General features: G+C 38.4%; 2 protein-coding genes across 2 annotated transcripts in view; both read right to left on the reverse strand.

Moving 5' to 3' along the window:
- slc52a2 (solute carrier family 52 member 2) overlaps nucleotides 1–16,541 on the reverse strand; it is a 41,516-nt gene extending 24,975 nt beyond the window's left edge. Inside the window, exon 1 of the mRNA XM_056479251.1 lies at nucleotides 16,435–16,541. The gene's annotated coding sequence lies outside the window, so the exon portion shown is untranslated. The remainder of the gene's footprint in view (nucleotides 1–16,434) is intronic.
- Nucleotides 19–16,524, reverse strand: eppk1 (epiplakin 1). Its single transcript, XM_056479248.1, has 2 exons — nucleotides 16,435–16,524; nucleotides 19–11,722 (listed from the first exon to the last, which is right to left on the reverse strand). Exon 2 carries the CDS (start codon nucleotides 11,685–11,687, stop codon nucleotides 351–353), a length of 11,337 nt encoding a protein of 3,778 aa, XP_056335223.1. The 5' UTR covers nucleotides 11,688–11,722; nucleotides 16,435–16,524; the 3' UTR covers nucleotides 19–350.
- Nucleotides 16,542–16,628: the final 87 nt, after the last annotated feature.

Consider the following 16,628-nt stretch of genomic DNA (forward strand, 5'->3'; position numbering starts at 1 on the left):
TCAAATAAAAAGATATCATACAACTGTATGTTTATTTTAATGTTTTGAATGTGGCAAGAAAGCATGAGTTAAAACGATTAAATGCAAAATTTAACAACATTCTGTTTAAGAAATAGCATTCACAAATTTACATTTTTACTGATGATCAAATTCTACATTTCAATTTGTAAAACTAGATGTTTTTAAATTTAGCAATGCACATGTGTATGGAAATAATAAACACAAATCATGCATTTACAGATTTGGATGTACAGTATACTCAGCATATTGCTAGCATACAGAGAAACTTAGTGATTGGAGTTAATAAAAGCAAGAATAGCTTAAATGGCATGATACATCTGATTTTAAATCTACTTTTTTAAAACAAGCAGACTTAGCCCAGTTTTTGGGTCTTTAACACACCGTTCTACAAGCAGCAGGTATGTTAGGTTTTCTTGTGTGTTGGGATCAAAGAAACCTTTGGTGTCGTCATCTGGATCAGCAAGGATCTTATTCATCTCCTCATCAAAGTAGCCTCTTTGGTAAGCCACCTCTACTGGAACACGATGGCTGTACACTGGATCAATGATGCCCCCGGTAGCAATCTGAGCTTCTAATAGACGAATACCATGTTCCTTGACAATGAGATCTTTTTTCAGTGCCTGGAACAAGGAAATTATTTTCCCTGTGTTGGGATCAGTGTAACCTGTGACTGCTCGTTCAGCAGAAAGCAGTTTGTTTTTCCATTCAACTCCAACAATCCCTTCAGACACTGCCTGCTCTACAGACAGCTTTTTATTTTTCACTGGGTCAATAACAAAGCCAGTGGCAGCCTGAGCCTCAAGCAATACCAGAGATGTTCCTGGTGTCAGTAGTCCCTTATTTTTTGCATCAGTGATGCTCATTGTCTGTTTGGTAGACTGCACAAATACACCAGCAATGCTGTTTGTTCCTTTCAGGTATTTTCGAACAGAGTCCATTTTGCTTACATAATCAACTGTGACTTTTCCAGAAGTCAGGTCTTTGTAAATTTTCTCATCAATGACTTTGGATTGCAGCAATTCATCAGCACTCACATCCTTTCTAATACCTTGAAAATTTGTATTTTGGGTTGTTTCTGTTGTGGTGGTAATGGTGTGGGTACTTGTAATGGATTTCTGCGACACCAGTGTCAGAACAATTTCAAGAAATTGTTCGATAGTTATTGTGCCTGATTTAAACTGCTGCACCAGTTCTCTTCTCTTTTCCTCAGATACATAACTGGAGTACAGCAGATCCCAAAGAGTCACCAGCTGCCCTTGGAATTTACCTCCTGCTTTATTTGTGGTTTTGGACTTAAGGATGTTCTTTGTATGTTCATCAATAAAGAAGTAGAACTCTCCCTTTTTTACAATCACAAGGAGGCTCAGGCCAGTGTTGGGGTCTCTCACACAACGCTCCACTAGCTGCAGGTATGTTAGGTTTTCTTGTGTGTTGGGATCAAAGAAACCTTTGGTGTCGTCATCTGGATCAGCAAGGATCTTGTTCATCTCCTCATCAAAGTAGCCTCTTTGGTAAGCCACCTCTACTGGAACACGATGGCTGTACACTGGATCAATGATGCCCCCGGTAGCAATCTGAGCTTCTAATAGACGAATACCATGTTCCTTGACAATGAGATCTTTTTTCAGTGCCTGGAACAAGGAAATTATTTTCCCTGTGTTGGGATCAGTGTAACCTGTGACTGCTCGTTCAGCAGAAAGCAGTTTGTTTTTCCATTCAACTCCAACAATCCCTTCAGACACTGCCTGCTCTACGGACAGCTTTTTATTTTTCACTGGGTCAATAACAAAGCCAGTGGCAGCCTGAGCCTCAAGCAATACCAGAGATGTTCCTGGTGTCAGTAGTCCCTTATTTTTTGCTTCAGAGATGCTCATTGTCTGTTTGGTAGACTGCACAAATACACCAGCAATGCTGTTTGTTCCTTTCAGATATTTTCGAACAGAGTCCATTTTGCTTACATAATCAACTGTGACTTTTCCAGAAGTCAGGTCTTTGTAAATTTTCTCATCAATGACTTTGGATTGCAGCAATTCATCAGCACTCACATCCTTTCTAATACCTTGAAAATTTGTATTTTGGGTTGTTTCTGTTGTGGTGGTAATGGTGTGGGTACTTGTAATGGATTTCTGCGACACCAGTGTCAGAACAATTTCAAGAAATTGTTCGATAGTTATTGTGCCTGATTTAAACTGCTGCACCAGTTCTCTTTTCTTTTCCTCAGATACATAACTGGAGTACAGCAGATCCCAAAGAGTCACCAGCTGCCCTTGGAATTTACCTCCTGCTTTATTTGTGGTTTTGGACTTAAGGATGTTCTTTGTATGTTCATCAATAAAGAAGTAGAACTCTCCCTTTTTTACAATCACAAGGAGGCTCAGGCCAGTGTTGGGGTCTCTCACACAACGCTCCACTAGCTGCAGGTATGTTAGGTTTTCTTGTGTGTTGGGATCAAAGAAACCTTTGGTGTCGTCATCTGGATCAGCAAGGATCTTGTTCATCTCCTCATCAAAGTAGCCTCTTTGGTAAGCCACCTCTACTGGAACACGATGGCTGTACACTGGATCAATGATGCCCCCGGAAGCAATCTGAGCTTCTAATAGACGAATACCATGTTCCTTGACAATGAGATCTTTTTTCAGTGCCTGGAACAAGGAAATTATTTTCCCTGTGTTGGGATCAGTGTAACCTGTGACTGCTCGTTCAGCAGAAAGCAGTTTGTTTTTCCATTCAACTCCAACAATCCCTTCAGACACTGCCTGCTCTACGGACAGCTTTTTATTTTTCACTGGGTCAATAACAAAGCCAGTGGCAGCCTGAGCCTCAAGCAATACCAGAGATGTTCCTGGTGTCAGTAGTCCCTTATTTTTTGCTTCAGAGATGCTCATTGTCTGTTTGGTAGACTGCACAAATACACCAGCAATGCTGTTTGTTCCTTTCAGATATTTTCGAACAGAGTCCATTTTGCTTACATAATCAACTGTGACTTTTCCAGAAGTCAGGTCTTTGTAAATTTTCTCATCAATGACTTTGGATTGCAGCAATTCATCAGCACTCACATCCTTTCTAATACCTTGAAAATTTGTATTTTGGGTTGTTTCTGTTGTGGTGGTTGTGGTGGTAATGGTGTGGGTACTTGTTACGGATTTCTGCGACACTAGTGTCAGAACAATTTCAAGGAATTGTTCGATAGTTAATGTGCCTGATTTAAACTGCTGCACCAGTTCTCTTCTTTTTACCTCAGATACATAACTGGAGTACAACAGATCCCAAAGGGTCACCAGCTGCCCTTGGAATTTACCTCCTGCTTTATTTGTGGTTTTGGACTTAAGGATGTTCTTTGTATGTTCATCAATAAAGAAGTAGTACTCTCCCTTTTTTACAATCACAAGGAGGCTTAGGCCAGTGTTGGGGTCTCTCACACAACGCTCCACTAGCTGCAGGTATGTTAGGTTTTCTTGTGTGTTGGGATCAAAGAAACCTTTGGTGTCGTCATCTGGATCAGCAAGGATCTTGTTCATCTCCTCATCAAAGTAGCCTCTTTGGTAAGCCACCTCTACTGGAACACGATGGCTGTACACTGGATCAATGATGCCCCCGGTAGCAATCTGAGCTTCTAATAGACGAATACCATGTTCCTTGACAATGAGATCTTTTTTCAGTGCCTGGAACAAGGAAATTATTTTCCCTGTGTTGGGATCAGTGTAACCTGTGACTGCTCGTTCAGCAGAAAGCAGTTTGTTTTTCCATTCAACTCCAACAATCCCTTCAGACACTGCCTGCTCTACGGACAGCTTTTTATTTTTCACTGGGTCAATAACAAAGCCAGTGGCAGCCTGAGCCTCAAGCAATACCAGAGATGTTCCTGGTGTCAGTAGTCCCTTATTTTTTGCTTCAGAGATGCTCATTGTCTGTTTGGTAGACTGCACAAATACACCAGCAATGCTGTTTGTTCCTTTCAGATATTTTCGAACAGAGTCCATTTTGCTTACATAATCAACTGTGACTTTTCCAGAAGTCAGGTCTTTGTAAATTTTCTCATCAATGACTTTGGATTGCAGCAATTCATCAGCACTCACATCCTTTCTAATACCTTGAAAATTTGTATTTTGGGTTGTTTCTGTTGTGGTGGTAATGGTGTGGGTACTTGTAATGGATTTCTGCGACACCAGTGTCAGAACAATTTCAAGAAATTGTTCGATAGTTATTGTGCCTGATTTAAACTGCTGCACCAGTTCTCTTCTCTTTTCCTCAGATACATAACTGGAGTACAGCAGATCCCAAAGAGTCACCAGCTGCCCTTGGAATTTACCTCCTGCTTTATTTGTGGTTTTGGACTTAAGGATGTTCTTTGTATGTTCATCAATAAAGAAGTAGAACTCTCCCTTTTTTACAATCACAAGGAGGCTCAGGCCAGTGTTGGGGTCTCTCACACAACGCTCCACTAGCTGCAGGTATGTTAGGTTTTCTTGTGTGTTGGGATCAAAGAAACCTTTGGTGTCGTCATCTGGATCAGCAAGGATCTTGTTCATCTCCTCATCAAAGTAGCCTCTTTGGTAAGCCACCTCTACTGGAACACGATGGCTGTACACTGGATCAATGATGCCCCCGGTAGCAATCTGAGCTTCTAATAGACGAATACCATGTTCCTTGACAATGAGATCTTTTTTCAGTGCCTGGAACAAGGAAATTATTTTCCCTGTGTTGGGATCAGTGTAACCTGTGACTGCTCGTTCAGCAGAAAGCAGTTTGTTTTTCCATTCAACTCCAACAATCCCTTCAGACACTGCCTGCTCTACGGACAGCTTTTTATTTTTCACTGGGTCAATAACAAAGCCAGTGGCAGCCTGAGCCTCAAGCAATACCAGAGATGTTCCTGGTGTCAGTAGTCCCTTATTTTTTGCTTCAGAGATGCTCATTGTCTGTTTGGTAGACTGCACAAATACACCAGCAATGCTGTTTGTTCCTTTCAGATATTTTCGAACAGAGTCCATTTTGCTTACATAATCAACTGTGACTTTTCCAGAAGTCAGGTCTTTGTAAATTTTCTCATCAATGACTTTGGATTGCAGCAATTCATCAGCACTCACATCCTTTCTAATACCTTGAAAATTTGTATTTTGGGTTGTTTCTGTTGTGGTGGTTGTGGTGGTAATGGTGTGGGTACTTGTTACGGATTTCTGCGACACTAGTGTCAGAACAATTTCAAGGAATTGTTCGATAGTTAATGTGCCTGATTTAAACTGCTGCACCAGTTCTCTTCTTTTTACCTCAGATACATAACTGGAGTACAACAGATCCCAAAGGGTCACCAGCTGCCCTTGGAATTTACCTCCTGCTTTATTTGTGGTTTTGGACTTAAGGATGTTCTTTGTATGTTCATCAATAAAGAAGTAGAACTCTCCCTTTTTTACAATCACAAGGAGGCTCAGGCCAGTGTTGGGGTCTCTCACACAACGCTCCACTAGCTGCAGGTATGTTAGGTTTTCTTGTGTGTTGGGATCAAAGAAACCTTTGGTGTCGTCATCTGGATCAGCAAGGATCTTGTTCATCTCCTCATCAAAGTAGCCTCTTTGGTAAGCCACCTCTACTGGAACACGATGGCTGTACACTGGATCAATGATGCCCCCGGTAGCAATCTGAGCTTCTAATAGACGAATACCATGTTCCTTGACAATGAGATCTTTTTTCAGTGCCTGGAACAAGGAAATTATTTTCCCTGTGTTGGGATCAGTGTAACCTGTGACTGCTCGTTCAGCAGAAAGCAGTTTGTTTTTCCATTCAACTCCAACAATCCCTTCAGACACTGCCTGCTCTACGGACAGCTTTTTATTTTTCACTGGGTCAATAACAAAGCCAGTGGCAGCCTGAGCCTCAAGCAATACCAGAGATGTTCCTGGTGTCAGTAGTCCCTTATTTTTTGCTTCAGAGATGCTCATTGTCTGTTTGGTAGACTGCACAAATACACCAGCAATGCTGTTTGTTCCTTTCAGATATTTTCGAACAGAGTCCATTTTGCTTACATAATCAACTGTGACTTTTCCAGAAGTCAGGTCTTTGTAAATTTTCTCATCAATGACTTTGGATTGCAGCAATTCATCAGCACTCACATCCTTTCTAATACCTTGAAAATTTGTATTTTGGGTTGTTTCTGTTGTGGTGGTTGTGGTGGTAATGGTGTGGGTACTTGTTACGGATTTCTGCGACACCAGTGTCAGAACAATTTCAAGGAACTGTTCAATAGTTATTGTGCCTGATTTAAACTGCTGCACCAGTTCTCTTCTCTTTTCCTCAGATACATAACTGGAGTACAGCAGATCCCAAAGAGTCACCAGCTGCCCCTGGAATTTACCTCCTGCTTTATTCGTGGTTGTGGACTTAAGTATGTTCTTTGTATATTCATCAATGAAGAAGTAGTACTCTCCCTTTTTCACAATTACGAGAAGACTCAGGCCAGTGTTGGGGTCTCTCACACAACGATCCACTAACTGCAGGTATGTTAGGTTTTCTTGTGTGTTTGGATCAAAGAAACCTTTGGTGTCATCATCTGGATCAGCAAGGATCTTGTTCATCTCCTCATCAAAGTAGCCTCTTTGGTAAGCCACCTCTACTGGAACACGATGGCTGTGGATGGGATCAATGATACCCCCTGTAGCAATCTGAGCTTCTAAGAGACGAATACCATGTTCCTTGACAATGAGATCTTTTTTCAAGGCCTGGAACAAAGAGATGGTTTTGCCTGTGTAGGGGTCTGTGTACCCAGTGACGGCCCGTTCAGCAGAAAGCAGTTTGCTTTTCCATTCCATCCCAACAATTCCTTCAGCCACCGCCTGCTCTACAGACAGCTTTTTGTTTTTCACTGGGTCAATAACAAAGCCAGTGGCAGCTTGGGCCTCAAGTAAAACCAGCGATGTTCCTGGAGTCAAGAGTCCCTTATTTTTTGCTTCAAATATACTCATTGTTTGTTTAGTAGATTGCACAAATACACCAGCAATGCAGTTTGTTGCCCCAAGATATTTTTGGATTGACTCCATGTTGTTGATGTCTTCATCATCTACTTCATTGTTTATAAGCTTGCCAATCATTTCTTTTGAGATGATTTTTGCCTCAAATAGTTCACTTGCTGACACTTGTCTTCTCAGTCCTTTGAAAGAATGCCTTTTTGTTGTTACCTCAATTAATATTGCTGTCACTATTTGTGTTATCTCTTCTATAGACAGTCTGTTTTGTTTGTATTGGTCTAGTAATTCTTTCCTTTTCTCTGCAGAAATATACTCTGAGTTTAGTGCATCCCAGAGTGATACGCGTTTGTCTGCAAATTTTCCAGCATTTATGATCACAGATTTTTCTTTGAAGACGTTTATTATTTGTTCATCATTGTAGGCTGAGCTTTCAGCATTCGTTTCAGTCACTGGGAGAAGCAGCAGGCTGGTGGTTGAATCCTTTTCGCATTTGCTCATGAGTTGACTGTAAGTAAGAGGCTCTTTTGTCTGGGGGTCTGAAAAGCCTTTTTCACTTTTGCTAATGTTTGCCAGAAGATCGTTGGTCTCTTTACTCAAGAATCCTTGTGTTATTGCTTTCTGAACAGGCACCCGGTGGCTCCCAGTTGGATCAATTATTCCCCCTGTGGCGAGCTGTGCATGTAATAGGTTTAGTCCTTGTTTTTGAGGGATGAGACCTTTTTTAATTGCTTCAAATAAGCTTATTTGCTCATTTGTGTATGGGTCTGTGAAACCAGTGACAGCACGTTCAGCCAGTAGTAAGTGTTCTAGTATCTCTGGTCCAATAAGCTGAGCTTTAACAGCCTCCATAACTGAGTAATGTGTGTTCTTGATTGGATCAATAACATACCCAGTCGCTGCCTGCGCCTCAAGCAAGGACAATGCTACATCAGCAGTAAGCAACCCTTCATTTTTTGCCTTGTATACACTTAACACCGTTCCTGATGGATGAAGTTTAACTCCAGCAATACTCCTTGTGCCTTTCAAGTACTTTTGTACAGCTTCAAGTTTAAGCACGTTTTCAAGTGTTTCCTTACCATTTTGCAGCTGTTTGTAAGTAGTGGTGTCAATGATTCCAGACTCATGCAACTGTTTAACAGAAACGGGTTTTCTCAGGCCCATTGTTGTTTGAGAATTTGCGTTTTTCTGCTCTAGGGTTTCAATAGTTGTGGTAACAATGGTGACAACATCCTGGATATTTATTTTGGCCAAACGATATTGTTCAAAGTACTGTTGCCTGTTTTCATCTGTGAAGTATACAGAATGAATGATCTCCCAAAGAGACATCGATTTTCCAGAGAAACGACCAACAGGAATGACAACTTTGTGTTTTTCAAATTCCTCCTGAATCTCAAAATCTGAGAGAATTTTCAGTGACTTTTCTTGTGTTTTCCCTTTTTCAGTCACTGGAAGAAAGAGAAGACCAGTATCCGGATCCTTGATACACCTTGCCATCATATCCATGTAGGTCAGATTTTCTTGTGTGGTGGGATAAAAGAATCCTTTCGTGTCATCACTCTTATCAGAAAGGATCTGGTTTAAGTCAGCATCAAAATAGCCCTTTCTGAAAGCAACATCAAGTGGCAAATGTAAACATGTGATTGGATCAATAATGCCACCTGTAGCAATCTGGGCTTCAAGCAGACGGATGCCATGCTGCTTTACAATTAGGTCTTTCTTAATGGCTTCAAAAAGTGAAATTTTCTTGCCAGTATATGGGTCTTTATAACCAGTCACAGCTTTCTCAGCAGCCAGGAGTTTTTCATACAGCTCTGGAACAATGACATTCTGCTTCAGTGCCTCTTCAACAGTGAGTTTCTTGACTTGTATTGGATCAATAATAAACCCAGTGGCAGCCTGTGCTTCAAGAAGACACAAGGCAGTGCCAGGGGTAAGATGGTTCTCTTTTTTGGCTTGGTAGATGCTCATTTTACGATTAGACTTTTGTAATATGACACCAGCTATACAGCTTGTTCCCCTTAGGAAGTTCATCACAGTTCCCATCTCAGTAAGGTCTTTAATTGTTAGCTTTCCCTCAAGCACATTTTTGTATGTTTTTTCATCTATTATTCCCAGATTCTGCAGCTCCAGAATGGAGACTTTTCCCCTGAGACCTTCTACACTAAGATCAGCATTTCTTTGTACTTCTTTACTTTCAATGATCTTTAAAATTATTGTAATGATTTCTTCAGTGTTAATTGTTTTTGACTTGTAACATTTTAACAGCTCCTGCCTTTTCTCCTCGAACAAATATTCAGAGTTTAGGAGATCCCAAAGTGTCACTTTCTTGTTACTGAATCTCCCGTATCTCACAGAGACATATGTGGTTTGGAATGTCTCCTTGGTGCTGTCCCCTATCTTAACTCTTTTGTCATTTCCTTTGATTTTTAAGAGGTAAAGGCCTGTGCTTTGATCAGTGACACATCTAGACATAAGCTGCATGTAAGTGAGGTTTTCATGAGTATTTGGGTCAAAGAACCCTTTCGTGTCATCAGTTGGATCATTAAGGATCTGATTCATTTCAGTATCAAAGTATCCTCGTTTATAAGCAATATGAACTGGAATGCGATGGCTGTTTACTGGATCAATGATGCCCCCTGTGGCAATCTGAGCCTCTAGCAAACGTATGCCATGATCTTTCACTATTAAATCTTTCTGCATTGCTTGAAACAACGAGATTTTCTTGCCAGTGTAAGGATCTTGGTAACCTGTCACTGCCTTCTCTGCTGAACATAGTTTTGCATGAACATCAACCCCTACCACTCGTGCTTTCACTGCATCATCTACAGAGAACTTTCGATTAGCAATTGGGTCAATTACGAATCCTGTTGCAGCCTGTGCTTCAAGAAGAACAAGTGATGTTCCTGGTCTCAAGATTCCTTTTTGTCGTGCTTGGTAGATTGACATTACTTGGGAGTCAGGAAGCAGCACACCAGCAATGCCTGGTTTACCTTGTAGGTAGGTTTGCACAGATTCATCCTCTGTAACGTCTTTTACAGTCTTTTTTCCTTCTCTGAGGTCTTTCAGATCATTCTCTGTGATGATGTCAGCCTCAACAAGCTGTGTTGCACTTACTTTTTCCCTTATACCTTCAAAAACCACTTTAGCTGTTTTCACTGAATGTTCAATAATCTCCAGAACTTTGGTGATTAGAACTTCAATAGTCAGTGTTCTGGATTTGTATTGCTGAATAAAGTCTTGCCTTTGCTGTTCAGTGAAGTATTCAGACATGAGTAATTCCCAGAGTGAAACTGTCATTCCCATGTATTTTCCACATGTCACTTTAACCATGACACCCTTGAAGATTTTTTTGATGTCATAGCCAATGAATGTGTGATTCAGGTTACCAGACAAATCCTGAATCGGCAACAATGTGAGTCCTGTAGCAGGATCAATGACACAGTGATCCAGGAGTTGCAGATATGTCAGATTTTCCTTTGTGTTCGGGTCAAAGAATCCTTTAGTGTCATCACCAGTGTCCTCAAGGATGGCGTTCATCTCTTCATTGAAGAAGCCACGCTTGTATGCTACATCTACAGGTACTCTGTGACTGTTTATGGGATCGATAATTCCACCAGTTGCAATCTGTGCTTCAAGTAAGCGGATCCCATGCTCCTTCACAATCAGTTCCTTCTTCAGAGCTTGAAAAAGTGATATGGTTTCCCCAGTGTATGGATCCTTATAACCAGTGACTGCACGTTCTGCTGCAAGCAGTTTTGCATGGTATTCTGGTCCTACAATTTTCTGTTTAATGGCCTCATGTACACTGTATGTCTTGTTTTCAACAGGGTCTATCATGAATCCAGTTGCAGCCTGTGCTTCTAGAAGAATCAAACCTGTACCAGGCATGATTATCCCCTGTCTCATTGCCTGATAGATGCTCATTTTCTTATTCGTGGAAAGCAAAGCTACTCCACCAATGCTCCTTTTACCTTCTAGATATTCTTTCACTGTTTCCATTAACATCACATCCTGGGTTGTGGTTTTTCCCTTATGTAGATTTTCAAATGTCTGTTGGTCAATTATTTTTGATGCCAAGAGCTCTGCAGAGGTAACTCCTCTTCGGAGGCCTTTGAACGTGATGTAGATTGGGAACAGCAGTAAACCTGTTTCCGGGGCTACAGTGCATTTCTTGATCAGGGTTGAATAGGTGAGATTTTCCTGAGAGTTTGGGTCGTAGAATACTTTTAGAGCATCCTTCTGGCCTCTGAAAAGATTTTTGTCATAGTGACCTCTTCCATAGGCTTGTTCTTCTGTTAGGTGGCATTTTTCAATAGGGTCATAAATTCCTTTGGCAGAGATCTGAGCTTCAAGTAATCTAATGCCATATTCCTTTGGTATTACATCTTTCTGCATGGCCTGGAAGAGTGAAATTTTTTGGTTGGTGTAGGGATCTGTGTAACCCACGATGGCCCTCTCAGCTAACTGAAGTTTCTCTTTCAATTCACAACCCACAATTCCTTCCTTTACTGCATCTTCCACAGAGCACGCCCTGTTTTTGACTGGGTCGATGATTCCTCCTGTTGCGGCTTGGGCTTCTAACAGTGCAAGGCATGATCCTGGATTGAGCAGACGTTTCTTGTAGGCTTGGTATATTGTAATGGTTTCATTTGAATTTTCAAGGAACACTCCAGCTACTGGCCCCTGAAAATTATTTAGAGCTGGCATTTTTTTTTTTTCTGGATACTTTCTTGAACCAGGCTCTGTGGATTACATAAGAATAATTATTAGTTGTGCATTTAAATGCTTGTTTATCCTGAAACATTAAGTCATCCACAGAAAATGTGTCTTTACCAAACATTTTATTCCAGGTACATTTATTTATTTATTGGAAAATATTGACTTATTAACAGCTTCCTAAAGTTATTTTCTCCCTGTTTTTTCCAGGACCTTGATCTCTGCTTTACTCTTTAACAAATTGACTAGCAGTCTTTTAACCAGGACTAGAAATAATATATTGAAATGAATATGTAGAATATCTAGGAAGCTAATTACTAATTGTTGTACTGTAATTTACATGACCAAGCTAGTAATGATTGATTAAATCATAATGTCAAGTTATGTAAATTTACTGTAAACAGTATTACAGTATTACCGCTTTTAGCGTAGAAATGTATGCTCTGCTGAAACTTCACATCTTTAATGACGTGTCCTGACAAGAAAAAAAGCTTTCGTAGCATTGCAGCATTAGGAAAACTGTAGCTTTGTTTTGTATGAAACCATGGAAATCCGGAAATACAGGAAGTTTATGTATTCTTAAAGAATGTCAATAATCAATGGGCCAGACAGATCGTTTTCATATGCCAGTTGAACAATCTTTACAAAAATATTTGAGGCGCATGTTTTCTTCTTCCCTGTGTGTCTCTTGCTCAGTGATTTTTAGTGACTTAACTCAAGCCAAAGTCTTTATCTGTACAAGGCTAAATCTGTAGAGAATGACTTCTGACACAAGTAAGTGACAAAAAAAATATCTTAATATTTGTAATATTTCTGTTGAATGGCATCACTGATGAAATGATCAATGTAGGTCAATGATCAAATGTAGGATATAGCAACCACAATAAGACCTTTTTTCATGTGTTTTTATATGTTTATTTTGTGTTTTGTTTTAGAATTTATATAAAATTACAACTTTCTCTCTCTCTGTATATGTATATATATATATATATATATATATATATATATATATATATATATATATATATATATATATATATATATATATGGTTGTATAAATATGTATATATTTACTATATGTATATGTTAATATAATTGCCCCTGATTGGATAACGCATTTATTATCTAATGCATTTTACAGAAATGTGTGTGATTAGTTGGATTGCTAAAAATGCTTTTTAAAAACATAAAACCAAATCTGATGCATCACGTAGAATATAATGTTGTAAATTCTCCCACATGATTTCCCTATGCGTTCCTGTATTTTTTATTTATAGGTAAAATAAGATCTATTGTTGATGTCATTCTATGGGCTTTTTGCCCTCTTATATTGAATTTATATTGATTTGTTTTACCTCAAACCCCCTTTTTACCTGATCCCTGTAGCACAATGGTCTCAAACTCAATTTACATTTACATTTACATTTAGTCATTTAGCAGACTATTTATGGAGGGCTGCAGCTCTGCATAGTTTAGCTCCAACCACCTCCAACTCGCATCTGCTTAATAGCAGGTGTGAGTTAGTTAATACTCACCTTGATTAGTTGGATCAGCTGTGTTTGATTATAATTGGAGCAAAACTGTGCAGAGCTGCAGCCCTCCAGGAATCCAGTTTGAGACCCATGCTGTAGCAACTGTTAATAAAATTATGTAAAATATTTGGATCTGAGAAAGTGCGTTTTGTTTGCTCTATTTTTACTGACCTCAATAACTAATACCTGTCAAACAACATATTGCATTTATCAATGTTTTAATGATTTTATAACAAGGATGTGAGATCCTTCTATGTAAACACTGCCTGTTATATGCAAACTTTCCTTTAAATGATGTTTGCTTTAAATGACATCTTAGATATGAAGTCTCCTGCTGCAGTCAGCCATGTAAAGCTGTTTTTCTTTAAACCCATACAATGAAAAGAGCTTCCGTGGCCTCTTCCTGTTCAAATTCCTGTGTTTGGGAATGTTAGGTGTAAAAAAGGACTTTTGAAGTCACATGGTAATGTAGTCTAACACACTTAATGCCAGAACACTGTCTCCGTTACACTTTATGTGAAGCTGAAATGTCACTCAATCAAGTTCTTCTATGCACATTGAATTTTTGTTTGGAAACACTTTAGGGGACACATATTCACTATACTATAGTTGCTTAATTGCATGCATATTACTAGCATATTTTTTTGTTTATTAAATTATTAATAAATTTTAATAAAGTTTATTATTATACTCATTTTTTCTGTATAACATTATTTTTGTTAGTTCACTCAAAAATGAAAATTCACTTATCATTTATTCACTTTCAAGTTATTGCAAACCTGTATTTTTTTCTTTTCTTCTGTTGAACACAGAGGAAGATATTTTAAAGAGTGTTGGTAACAGAAAGTCAGCAGTTGCCCTTGATTTCAATAGTAGAAAAAACACTATGGAAATAAATGGCATTCCTCAAATGTCTAGTTACCAACATTCTTCATTATAAAATATGCAGGGTTCCACGCAATTCGTTCATGTTGTGCCAACCCAAATTAATTAAGTTAACTTAACAAATTAAGTGGATTGAACATAAACCAATTAAGTTGTTCCAAAAAATTTTAAGAATTTTGTTGTTTCAGCTCATTTTTAAATAAGTAGTTTAAACAAGCAGCAACGTATTTATTTTAAGTGTTCAGAATATTTTCTATTGTGATTAACAGTGGATAGATTTTTGTAGGTTTGGAACAAGTGGATGGAAGTACATGATGACAAAATTTTCATTATTTGGTGTACTTTAACTTTGACCTACCCTATAACCACACATTACTACAACAACAACTGCCTTACTATCAGAAAACGGTTCATTCAGAGTTAAATAGTATAGTGCATAACAATGCATATTTTAAATGCAGCGGGGAAAATAAGTATTGAACACATCACCATTTTTCTCAGAAAACATCTAAATGTCTAAAGGTGCCGTTGACTTCAAATTTTCTGGATGTTGGTAACAACCAAAGGAATCCATATATGAAAAGAAAACAAATCTAATTGGTTTACAAATTACGTTATGCATAATAAAAAGCTATGGCACAGGGAAGAAGTATTAAACACATGAAGAGAGGGAGGTGTAGAAAGGCAGTGAAAGCCCAGAAAGCAGCTGAAATCTCTCAGTAGATCTTCGGCAACCCTCATCATTTTAAATGAATATCTGCTGCTTCAGTCCAACATCTACATTTCCAGTATGATGAAGATGAAAGCAGGGTGGACATTTCAGCAAGACAATGATCCAAAACACAGCCAAGGAAACTCTCAAATGCTTTCAGAGAAAGAAAATCAAGCTGTAGAAAGGCCCAGCCAATCAACTGACTTGAATCCAATATACAGTTGAAGTCAGAATTATTAGCCCCCCTTTGAATTTTTTTTTCTTTTTTAAATATTTCCCAAATTATGTTTAACAGAGCAAGGAAATTTTCACAGTATGTCTGATAATATTTTTTTTTTTTCTTCTGGAGAAAGTCTTATTTGTTTTATTTCGGCTAGAATAAAAGCAATTTTAAATTTTTTATGAACCATTTTAAGGTCAAAATTATTAGCCCCTCTAAGCAAAACTTTTTTTCTACTCTCTACTGAACAAACCATCGTTATACAATTGCTTGCCTAGTTAACCTAATTCACCTAGTTAAGCCTTTAAATGTCACTTTAAGCTGTATAGAAGTGTCTTGAAAAATATCTAGTCAAATATTATTTACTGTCATCATGGCAAAGATAAAATAATCAGTTATTTGAAATGAGTTATTAAAACTATTATGTTTAGAAATATGTTGAAAAAAAAATCTTATCTCCGCTAAACAGAAATTGGGGGAAAAAAATAAACAAGGGAGCGAATAATTCTGACTTCAACTGTAAAATACGAATTATAGATCAGATTTAATCCACAGAACATCAAGATTTTTACACTCTGTTGAAGTATGTGGAACAACTCACACCTGAGCAATTCATGTGACTTCATTCCCCATATGAGAGGCTTCTTTAATCTGCCATGCCCAAAAAAGCCTTTTATATAAAGTATTAAATACGTTTCAGTCCTTCCTTGTGTCATTTCATTGTTATTACACATAACTAATGTTTCAGATTTTGCATTGTTTGGGTTTTTACCAGGTCCAGGTCAACAGCTCTTTTAGAAATTTTATTCCCAGAAAAAAATCATGATGTGTTCAATACTTATTTTCCCCGCTGGATAGTAATTATAATACCAGAGAGCATACAACTTATAAGGTCTACAATACTGTAATAACACGTACACAGAAACATTTTACCTACTATGAATACCTCATTTGATTGCTCCATAACTACTATATTAAAAATGCTATATTGCAGCAACTCTAATACAGATGCAAATTTTATTAGCCTTCACGAGTAGTGTTTTTTTTTATTTGGTAGTCACTTAAAAAAATATGTCTACATGTAAAAAATAAATATTTAATCTGTCCATCTATGAAGTACATTATACTAACCATCCCTGTTCAAAGGTGTCCAAATTTGCACTCTGCAAATACCATAAACCACTTGAGTTCTTTATGGCCAATAGGTGTGGTCAAACATGTGAACATATGTTGAACATGAATTATGACACACCTGAGTGTTATTGCTCTAAATAAACAGTAGCAAGTTATTATCATCTAGGTTACCAGTGACGTTTTAAGGTAAATGGTAGGTTTACAAGCTTAATATCTAAGACTAAAAGTTCCAGCTATATGAATCTCGATTCTTACCTTGTTCAGTAGTTTTGGTCAGAACTTTAAGTCAGGAAACTGTTAAAGTCCAGTTTTATTTTTCCAGGTTGCAGAGGGCTGATGTGGGTCAAAAACACTGCGGACACACTCGGTGAAAAACTGAGTGTGCTTTCTCTCTTTTCTCTGTGTAATATACCATCAGACAGCCAAACCACACCTCCAGAAACACTCCC

The sequence above is a fragment of the Danio aesculapii genome, chromosome 19 (assembly GCF_903798145.1).
Source record: "Danio aesculapii chromosome 19, fDanAes4.1, whole genome shotgun sequence".
Lineage (NCBI taxonomy): Eukaryota > Metazoa > Chordata > Actinopteri > Cypriniformes > Danionidae > Danio > Danio aesculapii.